General features: G+C 43.8%; 1 protein-coding gene across 2 annotated transcripts; it reads left to right on the top strand.

The window, feature by feature from the left end:
- Nucleotides 1–3,345: 3,345 nt before the first annotated feature.
- Nucleotides 3,346–12,658, top strand: TRIM59 (tripartite motif containing 59). 2 transcript variants are annotated; one of them, XM_068692151.1, is made up of 4 exons: nucleotides 3,346–3,427; nucleotides 6,189–6,351; nucleotides 8,227–8,363; nucleotides 9,358–12,658. In XM_068692151.1, exon 4 carries the CDS (start codon nucleotides 9,361–9,363, stop codon nucleotides 10,594–10,596), a length of 1,236 nt encoding a protein of 411 aa, XP_068548252.1. In that variant the 5' UTR covers nucleotides 3,346–3,427; nucleotides 6,189–6,351; nucleotides 8,227–8,363; nucleotides 9,358–9,360; the 3' UTR covers nucleotides 10,597–12,658. The 2 variants fall into 2 exon arrangements, with proteins under 2 accessions (XP_068548252.1, XP_068548251.1); XM_068692150.1 differs by lacking the exons at nucleotides 3,346–3,427; nucleotides 6,189–6,351 and adding an exon at nucleotides 6,659–6,816.
- The last annotated feature ends 56 nt before the right edge of the window (nucleotides 12,659–12,714 follow it).

Genomic DNA, 12,714 nt, shown 5'->3' with positions numbered 1-12,714 from the left:
ACCCGCCTAAAAACTGCGAATGTGCCAGGAAGAAAGAGGGGGGTGCCTTTTTCTAACTGACAGTGAAGAAATCTGTATGTGTTTGTTAACAACTATCATACAGTTTATTGCATAACTTACTGAATTGCTTCAGCTGTTTTAAAATTAAGAATGTCTTCATATTAATACTTGCAGACTCTTTGCCACTTTTAACTATAAATGTTTCCTCAACTCTGCATGTCACCAAATTACTGGCAGGAACGCTGGTCACAATGCTGGAAACAATTACAGAAGTCATGCATCTGGATCAAATAGACTTTATGAAAGGAAACTTAGTAGCAGAAAATGTGTAAAGTTTACAAACTCCTAGTAGTAGCAAGTTTTAGCTACTGCCAGAGTGAAACTTGGAAGGCACACACTTCATTGAAAGAGTTAACCTTGCTTCAGTACCTACAGAATAGTGACTGGAAACTTAATTTCCATAAAGCAATTCCATTCTTACTTGTAAGTCCTGCAAAATTGGGTTCCTGTATTTATTCTGTTTCTTTGGTGTGCTCCAAAGGTAAGGAGAACTCCATGTATGACAGTTTTAATAGCTTGAAGAAAATACCTTTGATAGACTTCTAAGTGTCTATAAAACAATGGTAATTACTGTTACCCAAAAATGAGAGATGTGGGAAACTCTAAATGCAGTCTGTTGGTAAATCCATTACAGAAACTGCAGTTTGATGGAAAAGCATATGGTCTGGAGTCTGTATTGGCAATACTAGATCACAGTAGAAAGAATGTCATTCTTTGGTAGTTTTTAACATTAAATGTTGTCCCATCTTGCAAATTTTTATTTTTATTGCAAGTACATAAGAATAAACTGGCTATAAACTAATATACATTCTATTCTGATCGTCAGTTATTTTGTAAATTATTGTTAAAAGCTCCCTTGGTTGGGCTGCTGCTGCTGTAACTTGTTCCTTAAGACTTTCAGGGTGGGAAGTAGTAGAAGGGTAATTTTTTTTTATTCAATATTATGCAGTGCCTGTACCCCAGAAATAAAACGACTTCCAGGTTGAGTGTCCGTGCTGTTTGGAGTCTCGGGCACTGTGGATTACAAGGAGGTCTTTCCTGCTGTTGCAGTGGACTTCGCATAGGTCCCTTAGTAAAGTAGCAACGTGTTCTCATCCATCACCACAGAAATTAGAGTATTGAGATGGAGAATCTTCTTTCAACAAACATGAAATTGAAACGTAGACCTTCGTGAGCTTGGGGTAGGGGAGTGGGGGAACACTCCAATACCATGGACAGCTACAGACTTTGCTAGCCCAGGAACCGTGGTTATCTTCTGTGCGTGGAAAGAGGAACCCATGTAACTCCAGTAGTTGGTTTGACATTGAAATCAAGACCAAAGTCTGAGGGCTTCATGAGCTGCAAGGCTCTCATGGCACAAAGCTTTAAAACCCTTGCCCGAGCAATACTGTGACAGTAAACTTTTGCTCCATCTGTTATGTGCAGTTACTCCCCTACTTACAAACTTCCTTTTTTTTTTCCTTTTTTTTTTTTTTTCCATAGCTACATGCCCAGTTTGCTTCTTTCTCATTTAAACTGTCACTCTGATAGCTTTGGACCCCTTCAGACCATGCAGCTGATACCTGGTGTTCTGCTGCCTTTGACAGTACTGACTTGTAACAAACCAGAAGCGTGGTAGCCAGCAAAATTAGACTTCTGTGGTGGAACCAAAGCCTCAGGGTGCAGCTTGGCTGTATCCTAGGCCTGCAGAAGCGTTTCCTTGCTGAGTGTTGTGTTTTCTCCAACTATATCACTTGTTCTTATCGTTTTCATCTTTCAGCTGCTGTTTGTGTGCATTTTGCCCCATGAACACCTTTTAGAATTGTGTAAATACAGAAATACAGACTTCAGTGGTTTGCCCCCTAAGAGAAGTATTTTCCAGATGATTTGTGCTGAGTCAAATGCTGCCCGTGTTGCTATGCCTGTTTTATGGTTGTGGACTTGTGGGATACCTATTTTTTCCTAGCTATTCAGCTTCAAAACTTTGTTAAATTTTCATATTTCATCCAATTTAGGTCACAGAAACGTTCTCTAGCAGGTTGTTACTGCAGCAGATGCTACTAACACGGTTAGAAGGGGGCTGTCTCAGGTTAATGCTTTCACAGTGGCTCTGGCACTAGCACGTTGCAGATTGCCAGCTGTGCAGATAGAGCAGTGGCCCATTGTCTTCATAGCAATTTGTCAGATGCAGAATTTGGCTCAGAGATACAACTTGTTCCCTAAATTTAATTTGCAAAGATTTGCACTGTGATGTAGTTAACGTAATGATAGCAACAGGACATCCACGTGGTTGCAGCCTCCTCTGTACATCAGAGAGAAGGGCAGAAGAAACTTTTGGATGTTAAAGATGTGTATATGTGGCTTAATATTGTTATTGTTCAAATAGTAAATAAAATATTTAAGGTGTTTCTGTAATAGGAAGTAGATTACAGATCTCTCAGTGACCAGTTAGTGAGTGCTCATGTTCTGTGTGGAGGTTCATCTCTGACTTCCTGTGAAATGAGCTATCGTTATCTGGACAAACCCATGTCAGGTGGTTCAGTAATGACCCATCTGGCATGACGATGTGGTGCGAGGTCACCTGAGTGATCCTGCAGACTGGCCTACCTGCTGAAACTGCTAGGGGCACCTGGTGATTTCAACAAAGACAGTCTTCTGCCTTAAAAGGATGAGACTGTAAGGTGGTAAAAAGCAAAGGGGACCTGTGGGCAGCAGTTCTGGCAGTTTACCCCCAAATCCTTATGAAACTAATGCTGTCAGATGTACTGGTTATTTACATGGCAAAGTAGGAAAGCAACAACTAGCACCAGCACTGGATTGATCGTATTTTATCTCATGCCAAGTGTGATAGGAAAAAATGTACCATGCACCTGCAGTCTTGTAGCATTCTCTTGGTCTGTTCCTGGGAATGGTCTGGGCATGTGAAGGAACCAAAGGAATGTTCTTAAAAACAATTCTACTTTAGGACATGCGGAATAGTCAAGTGGAATATGAAATGAAGCAACACAGTTTGAGGAAAAAATAATACTATGTTTGAACAATAAGAAAAACATTTATTTGCAAAACAAATATATAAAATACAATCCTACTGTAACAAGACCAATATGCAAAATTGCCCCCATATGGAAATAAAGCCAGCATAACAAAATCCTGCTGCTTTAATCTTCACTATTTCAGTTCTACAAATCTAAGGCAAACAAACGTAAACTGAACTAATTATTTGAAGAACCATATCTCATATTTTGGAAATGTTATAACTAAATTATTTCTTATTTTAGAATTAAGCATTTTGACTTTTTTTTTTTCATCTCACTTTGCAGTACTGCATCTCTTCTGGGAAGGATGTCTTCTTTTGGAAGATTTCAAGACATTTTACTTCTGTTTTCAAGTAAGGAATAACCTAATGCTTCTCCAAACCATTTTTTTTTTAAAGGAAGGCTTTGTTTTACAGCATCTTAAGTCCCTCTCATGGCAAAGCAAGAATTTTACGGAAAAAATCTGATGCATAAGGGTTGGATAAATATATTACTGCGTAGTGTCTGGATAGTTGAGTGGGCAGATCTCAGAAGGCAATGTAGTCAGTACCTCTGTGAAGAGAGGAGCTCTTGCCTGTGTCATTTAGCCGTTTCCTCTACTAAATGGAAATTTCTTTCTCCCATGTTGTCTTTCCTGTTTGGGGGGAATTACCTCTTCCATTCTGGAGTCAGTTTTCTTTTGTAGGATGGGGATCCTCGGTGACATCTGGGCATGTATTACCTTGTTCGGGGGTCAGACCTTCCTCTAGCTGGATGCTGCTTTCCTCGTGGGTGAGGTCGGCACCTTCCTCTGCTGGGGGTTTAGCACCTTCTAGCTTGTAGGGCAGACCTTGTTCTGCTTGGGACTCGATTTCCTTCTGGAGGAAGGCAATGCATGCGGCCAGGGGTAGGCCGGTCTCAAAGCATTGTATGTTGGTAGCGCTGCTGTACTCATCCACAGGGACCAGGTGTGACCGCTGCCGACCGGTGCCGGTGAGGCAGACAATCATAGAAAGATCAGCGTGTGCCCAGGCGGTGTAGCTGCAGCCAGTTGCGACGACTGCTAGGGCACAAGCAAGGAGACAGAAGTAGAAGCTGGGGCCAAAGACCGCGGAGTGGCCTAAGGGCTGTGGGTGATGAGCGGTGCGGAGGTTGTGCCTCGTCAACACCCAGAGACCACAGGATGAGACCACTGCGATGGCAGTGAACAGGACAACGAGGCCGTGCAGGAAAGGGGCAGTCATCCTGCCCGGCTTCAGCCCCAGGATGTCCAGCAGCATGGCCCCGCAGCTGCTGAGGAGGGCCAGCAGGCAGCAGAGAGCTGTCAAGCTCATAAAGGTGAGTCCTGCACGGCCCACGAAGTTGCAGTTGGAAGAGGGTTCTATTTGATTAAGGACACAGATAATGCCCAGCACGGAATGGAGCGAGCCCCTTCTGACCACAACCCAGCTGGGGTAGGCTGCAGTCGTGCATATTATCCCCAGGACTAAGCTCTGGACTACAGCTGCCTCCAAGCTGCCCCTTCGCCTTTTGCCTTTCTTGCCGTGCAGGTACAGGGGACACATTGCCACTTCTGTGGAGTGGGGCAGCGGCTCAGAAGAGGGGAGCATGGCCACGTCCTGGCCCCCAGCGATGGGCCTGTGGGCGGCCCTGCCTCAGCCAGTCTGGGTGGTGGAGCAGGCAAGAACGCCAGGAAAAGCACGGTGCTGAAAAAAGAGAGAAAAGCAGTTAGTCCTGCTGAGAGCAAGTGCTGTGCCTTGAGAGAAAACCCTCGTGATATATGCCCAGGGATGCTGTAAGCCCGGGCCCTGTATCAGGCATACTCAGAAGCAACTGGAGCTGCCAGGTAACACATCAAATCGCACATGATATTTGTATTAAGTCATCCAAATTAGCTGAGTGTCACTAAAATATTTGTGTATTTTGTTCCCCCCTGTCTCCAAGAGGGGAATAAAAGCGGTATATTTTTAATCCTTCCCCATTTGCTGTTGGAATGAAAATAAGAGCAACCTACCTTCTGTGGGGACTGCGTGGAAAGCCAGAGTAGGCAAAGGCATTACCACAAGGAACATGTATTAAAAACTAATTAGATTCAGGTAGCAGAAATAATCACCAGCCAAGAGTTTTTGTAATAAACCCCAGGAAGCAATATGAGAACTTGAAAATGTATACTTTCTTAGAGCCTTTTACCTTTTGAGCTGGTTGCATGTGGATGACAGCCTTTATACTTCCACAAGTAGTGACAGAAAGCGCTACAGTGACAGAAAGCACTACTCAAGGTGAAAATAGTGAATAATTCTACATGATAGGATACAAAGAAGTTAACTGTTGGATATTGGATACTGAAGTGGTGTAACTAACATCAGAATGAATTTAAGGCTCGTATTATCATAATGAATTTCCCTCCACAAAGACTAATTACAGCTAAACGTAGGATTATAAACTGCATGCCTATCTGCTAAAGCATGATGGTTAATTCATTATAGTATGATATTTCTATTATTCCAAACACAATTCCAGATGTTTCCCAGATATTTATGTAAGGTCCTCTAAATGCCAGTTTTAAGACAGATGTTTGGGTAACTTTTGAATAATGACATAGTATGATTCACATTACAACGTTAAAGGGATTCCTTTTCAGATGCTCTTTAGAAGTCACACCTGAGAACACCTTTACAGTTTTGGTTTAGTGTAGTCCAATGGATTGTGAATAAGCATGGAATATTCTGGAGTATGAAAAGTCTACACATTGAGTACTTTAATTGATTTACCAGTGTAACAGATGGCAGGCAGTAAAACACTGTCAGTACCAGTAATCCTAATCCTTTCACTTTCTACTGCAATCTCTGGTTTTGCTCAAGGAGAAGACAAAGTACAGTCTTCATTACGACTGCCCATTTTTAAAGTATGGCAGTCTTTAAAGGGACCACAGCGGCAGTTTTGCTTCACTTAAAGTACCTTCACTGCCTTTAGGAGCTAAGGTAGGTAAACAAGCCTAACATTAAACTGAACCTTAATACTTACCTCCTTTTTTATTATTATTTGTTTATTTTGTATTTCTCTGATTAGTACTTGCCAAAGGTCTGTTCCTGGCCTCCCTGAAGCAGATGTCAGAGGACTTCTCTCTTTTTCCAGCTTCAGGGTGAATTTATCCCACACTGTGAAGACAAAGGGGTGTGGTAAAGCACCGATTACAACACTGACACAAAGGTGTGGACAAGGAAAGCAGGGCTGCATGCCGAGCTGTTTCCCTTTGCATTAATGCCTTGGCTTTCATCACTGCTGATGACGACCTCAGGTGTGTTGTGCCTGCTTAGCCCTCCTCCTGCTTCTTGCCCTACACGTTTCTTCCCCTCAACCTTGAAAATTCAGTCACGTATATAGTGTATGTGTATATGTATGTATATATTTTAACTCCAGATGACTTCTTAATCACAAATTACCATTTTTAGATGACTTCTTAATCACGAATTACCTACGGTTTGCACCTTGCACCCAGCCCCAAACCCTCTGAGGCGCCGCCCCAGCCGGCAGGGGAGCCGAGTCCCCGTCAGCCGCCCCGGGGCCCGCTCCCTCTCTGCCCAGAGCCCCCCACACGGGGCGGGGGGACCACTGGGGACCGTTAGGGACCGTTACCGGCCGTTAGGGGCCGTTCCCGCCCGTTGCCATTCGAACGGCGCAGCCCGGAGCCGTTGGGCGCCGCCGCCCGGGCGCATGCGCGGCTCGGGGCGCTGAGGGGAGCGGCGGGGCCGGGCCGGCGGCGGTGAGCGGAGGGGACCGGGGGGCTCTGAGGGGACCCTGAGGGAACTGAGGGGGCTCTGAGGGGGGTGGGGGAGCCAGGCAGGGCAGCGAGGAGGGCTTCGTGTGGTAACCGAGGGGAGTAACGTGAAGGAGGGGGCTCGGCGGGTGCGACCCCTCCTCGCTTCACCCCTCAGGGCGGAGAAGGGCGGAGAAGGGCGGGCTGAGCCCCTGTGTGGGGACGGGGCTGGGACGGGGCGCGGGGTGCTCGTGGTGTGGGGGGCGGGAGGGAGGTGCCGAGCCTGGGGCCGCTGGGGCCGGGCCCGTGGTCAGGCAGCGGAGCCGGGAGCTGCTCGGGGGGCGCCGCCTGCGGGTGCTGGAGCTGCGACCTCTGTGTCCCGGGGTGAGTTCTGTCAGATTTTACTGTGACAGCAGCCTGGAAGTGGGGGACGCTGGCCGTGTGTCGCTTCACTTCTTACTTGGGTTCTTGTGCTGGTGGTACAGGACGTCACGGTCCCCTACAGCTCTGGGGCTTATGGGGCTGGTTTGGCTGAGCTGTGAGGCCCCAGGTCCCTTCCCGGTCCCTTCCCCTCCATGGCAGAGTGCAGGGAGCCCAGCAGCACCCAGCTCTGCCCCAGGTTGTCCTGTAACACCTCCAGGGCTTGGCTCGGCTGTAACCTGCTGCCAAACTCATCTTTTAAAACCCTCCGGAGCCAAATGGGGTCTGTCAGCTTGTCACAGCTGCCTTTTATTGTAAAGCGATTGCTTGTTTGTCCACCTAACCGCTGGAGAGGCTGGGTTCCAGATAGAGCTGTTTCTAAACAATGGCTTGCATAATTAACGAGGTGAAGGGTGTCTGGCTCTCTAGGTCAGGAATGCGGTGCTGTCAGTGGACACGCTCTGTTACTTTAGCCTGCTTAAATGAAAGCTGTGCTGGGAAAGAAAAAAAAAAATAAGTCTGTTCAAAGAACATCAGACTAGTTAATTTTTGAAACGTAGCTGTAGCAGGTATGCTGCATTCCGTGCTTTCATCTCATCTATAGTATCATTCATTAGAAGACGATAAAATGCCACGAAGCAGGCCTTCTGTTAGGGGATTTCTGAAACCTGGCGTGTTACTGGCACTCTTTGAGTTTTTGTAATGTCTTCCAGTTTGTGATTTGCTTACACTGAATGACTCTCCTAGTATAAATGCCTACATACACGTGTGTATTTGCTACCAGAGTTGTTTGGAGTGTTTAAAGAAAATACCTGCTTGGTACAGAAAAGTGTTTATGAGCTTCCTGCCTTCTCTTTCTTTCACTGGGAAACTTTTCTTCCTCATTCTTTGCTTAGCTCTGGTGTTAGGTCATCCTTATCTTTTTTCCTTGGCATTCCCAGCAGCTCCGTATCTGATAACCATCTACTAACTCATTTCCCTGTTGTTCACATGCAGGCTATTTTCTCCACCCTGCTGCCAGTGATTTAGGCACTTCTACCTTCTGCCTCCCCAGTACAGCTGCTGAGTAATCATCTGGAACAAACGGAAACAATACAGGGCACCCACAGCGAGGATCACTGCTGGCAATCAGGGTAATGGTTTTCTGAATCTTCTGAATAACCGGGCAGGAGAAGCCCGGCCTCTGCCTGGCCACAGGTGTTGGGGACAGCAGCACTGCACAGCGCGGCAGCTCCCGCCCGGGCGGCCTGGAAGGGGAGGAAGGGGGCCTGAAGGGCAGTGGAGCCGCGCAGGCCTCGGGGCTGGCCTGTCTTGGACTCGCTCCTGCCTCAGCTCCAGCAGCCGTGCTGCGATGCGTGCCTCCGTTAGGGCCGTGCTGCCCCGCCAGCAGCTGCTTGCTTTTCAGAGCCTGGAGGTGGTTTGTGAGAGTGCTAAGGAAAGCCTGAAATTGGCTCCTTCACTTCTCTGGTAGCAGGCAGGTACTTTGTAATTAAAACCATTTTTTGAAGATTAATTTTATCTTGCCCTTTATGTGGATCAAATAATGTAGACGTTACGTTTGTAAAGAAAATTTCCCTCCTGTAAGAGTTTGTTTGAAGGGAACTTACAGCCCTAGATTTAAGTGGGGGAAGAAGTGGCATTAGACATAGAGGGTTTTTTTAAGTTGTGTTAATTACACATCTATGGAAGAAACTAAGGAATAAGGGTACTTGCAAAGGATTCTTTTTTTTTTTTTCTAACCATGAGCAAAACCTAAAAAGTTAGTTAAGTTGAAGTAACTGTCCTAAGATTCACAATGACTCTATCAATATATACATTTAAATATATTTCCTACTGTAATTAATAAAAAAAAGCTTATGTAGCCAGTATATTAGATTAATTGCTTTTTAAGGCAGAAGTTGGAAATATGTGAGTAGACAGTGTTCACCTATGTGAAGATCATTAGCTTAGCTCTTTAAACAATCAATCACTTAGGTTTTTTTTTGTCTTTTTTCCCCTTGGCAATGAAAATGCCAGTGTAGGTTAGGCTACTGGTTATTAAATTTCACATTGAGGCCTTTAGGTTAATAAGACAATTTTAAAGGATTGTAAAAAGAGTTTAAATGTTTTTCTCTTTTTCTTCTGTAGGACATGCATCACTTTGAGGAAGAGTTAACGTGCTCCATCTGCTACAGCCTGTTTTCAGATCCCCGTGTTCTGCCTTGTTCCCATACATTCTGTAGAAATTGTCTGGAGGGTGTCCTTGATTTGTCAGGCAACTTTTCCATTTGGAGACCCCTGAGAATTCTTCTGAAGTGCCCAAACTGTAGGAGCGTTGTTGAGATTCCTGACTCTGGCACTGAATCGCTGCCGATCAACTTTGCACTGAAAGCTATTATTGAGAAATACCGTCAGGAAGATCACTCTGATGTTGCAACTTGCAGTGAGCATTATAGGCAGCCGCTGAACGTTTACTGCCTTTTGGATAAAAAAATGGTGTGTGGGCATTGCCTTACAATAGGAAAACACAACGGGCATCCCATAGATGACCTTTACAGTGCCTACCTAAAAGAGAAGCAGTCTTCTGGAAAAATTCTCGAGCAGCTGACTGATAAACACTGGGCTGATGTATATTTGCTTATTGAAAAGCTGAAAGAACAGAAATCCCAGTGTGAAAGCGTCATTCAAGATGATAAAAAAGTAGTGGTTCTGTACTTTAAGAAACTTAGCGAGACATTGGAGCATAAAAAACAAGCTCTGCTCTCTGCACTGGATGAAATCAACAGGCAGGTTTTGGAAGAATATGATCCTCTCATTGAGAATTTAAAAAAAATGAGGGAAGAACAGCTTGAATTAATGTCACTGAACACATCTATTCAGAAAGAAGAGTCCCCACTTGTTTTTCTTGAGAAGGTGGATGGGGTGTACCAACGGCTAAAAGCTTTGAAAGAGAAGCAGCTGCCGGATGTTAAACCTGTTGAGATCTACCCCAGGGTTGGGCACCTGTTGAAGGATGTGTGGTCCAACACCGAAATTGGTCAGATCAACAAGATCCTTACTCCAAAGATAAAACTGATTCCAAAAAGGAAATTACAGGTCAAAAGCAAGCAAAAAGAAAGAGGAAAATCTGAAGAACTCCCCCCAGCTGTAAATCCTCTAGCAGTCATTCTTCTTTTTGTAATAGCAGCGATAGCTCTGTTTGCATTTTTCAAACTGGTGTCATCATTTGGAATTGAAACTGTTCCCACTTATATTTCAGAATTCTTGCACTCTATTTATCAAGGTTTTTGTGCTCATTTGCAGACTATAGTGGATGCACTGTGCCATAAATTTAATCTTACGGTGAAGTTTTTAGGGATGATTGTTCCTCTTTGGCTATTTCAATGATTGAATTAGAACTTACTGCAGGAATCCCCAAGATTTATTTTTAATTGAAGTTTCTACTTAATAGCCGGGTCGTTAAAACTCTATGCTTTTTATTTCTTTTCCATGTTCTTTCTTTTTCTTTATAAGTTTTTCATTGAACATGTCTTTTTGGTTATAAATCTTCTCATTTAACTAAGAGTTAATCTGCTCACACAGCAAGTAGGTAGGTGGTTGGTAAAACTGGAAGCTAGGCAGAAGCAATGTCTGCGTAAGAAAGCTATAGGCAGCCACCTGATTGTAAAAACTCAAAACCTCTACATTTTTTAGTGGTAACATAATCTAATTATGTTTTTAATAAATACACTGCAACATTGAAAGTTTAAAAAAAGCACCTCAGGCTGCAAAGTGGCTGGTCCTAGACAGGTCAGTCAGTTACTAGCTCTGGCATACGTAAAGCTTGCATTTAGTGTTTTATTGACCTCTTTCTAACGGTAATTTAACTGACATACCTGATTCTCTAAATCATATAGTAATGGACCTCATTTTGGATGTTGCTGGTTACTAGTGACATGATTTCATCCTTTTTTATAATCTGTTGGTTTTTTAATCTCTTTTAAATTGTTATCTCCAGTTTACAGAGCAGTAGCGGCAGTACTCGTGGTAACGTATTGCATGCAGAGTTTAGTGCCAGCTACGCACAGATCAGGTATTTATTTAGTCTAACGGGGAATTTGCACCACTTCCTAGAATGAGCCTTGAGTTGTTGCTGAAAGAATATGCAGTGAAAATAGATACATATTGCAGTAAGTAGCAAAACTCCCTTTGAAATTGGTGGTACAAGGATTTCAAATGTCAAGAGCCCTTAAACAACTTGAAAATGATTAAATTTTCAGGCTTTCAGCACAAATAATGGAGGTCTTTACCTTGACCTAGAAGAAAAAATGACAGCATTTTGTTCTGCAATCAAATAATCACTACCACGCTTTTCTTCGTTTGAAGAGGTACGAAGCTGTGCTCGGTAGACAAATTCACAATGGCAGCAGCCCTTGACCTTCAGTTATTACTGAGTCAGCTGTGATCAAGCAGCCTTTAAGCGCTGCCGTTAGAACAGCAGAACACAAAAGTTTACAATGAACTAATGATTTTATAAAAACCAAAAATGGGCTCTTTTATATGCCTAATTTTGACTTCATAAACATAACGGTATATTTTAGCATAGCAGCACTCCTTGGGTGCTTTATTTATTATTATTTAAAAACATACGAGTTGTTTAAATAGTGATTAGTTCTGGGAGTGGCCTCTTGCTACGTGACATGTTAAAACCCGTGCGCAAACCCAGACTTGCACGTTGCATCCAGCAGACACTGGTGGGGGCTCCTGCGAAATAGCAGCTGCTGCCACTGCCTGCAGTGAGGTGAGAGCCAGTTCAGGCGCCTGACGTGGTGCTGGTGTGTTCCTTAAGCCTAAACGAAGTCTGAAGAATATTGATGTCCTCCTGTTGCTGCATTGCTAAAGCATGAAGCGTAACCGAAGGGCTATTGTGCAGCACCTTTCTCTGCAGCTTGCGGTTTCTGTTGTGTGGATCTGACTGAAAGGTGTGACCAAGCAGTGCTCCAGAGGAGTGGGCCTCTGCCCGGTTCTATAATTTCCACTTCTGTAATTTGAATTTATAGCGTTACAAAGTCAAATCCCAGTGATACCACTGGTCAGATTTTGAAATAGTGCGTAGGTGTATCTGGGACTGGATAAAGTGGCATGTTAATTTCCTGGTGACACTTTGGACTCGGGCTGTTTGTTTTTCCTTGAAGTCCTGCTAGAAGGCTGTCATCTGGAACGTAAGTCTCTGAAATCCTGGTGCTAACTGTATGCCTACCACGAGGCTTATTTTTTGACTTACCTTCCTGTCCTTTATTTTCCTAACTTTTAAAAAAAACCTTATGGAAAGTTTATAATGAAATTTTATTTTTCCAGACAACACGAATTTATAAGATGCTTTTATCACTGATTGAAACATTTAGTACTTGTACTTATGTACCATATATTTTAATAAATTTACATATAAATAAAATGTATTCTTATATTAGGGATGGTTAACATCTTGATTTCTTTGCTGTACAGAGTCTCCCTCTAATCCTAAAC

The sequence above is a fragment of the Anas acuta genome, chromosome 9, assembly GCF_963932015.1.
Source record: "Anas acuta chromosome 9, bAnaAcu1.1, whole genome shotgun sequence".
NCBI lineage: Eukaryota > Metazoa > Chordata > Aves > Anseriformes > Anatidae > Anas > Anas acuta.
Note: the sequence above shows the minus strand (reverse complement) of the source record. Positions and strands in the feature narration are given on the sequence as shown.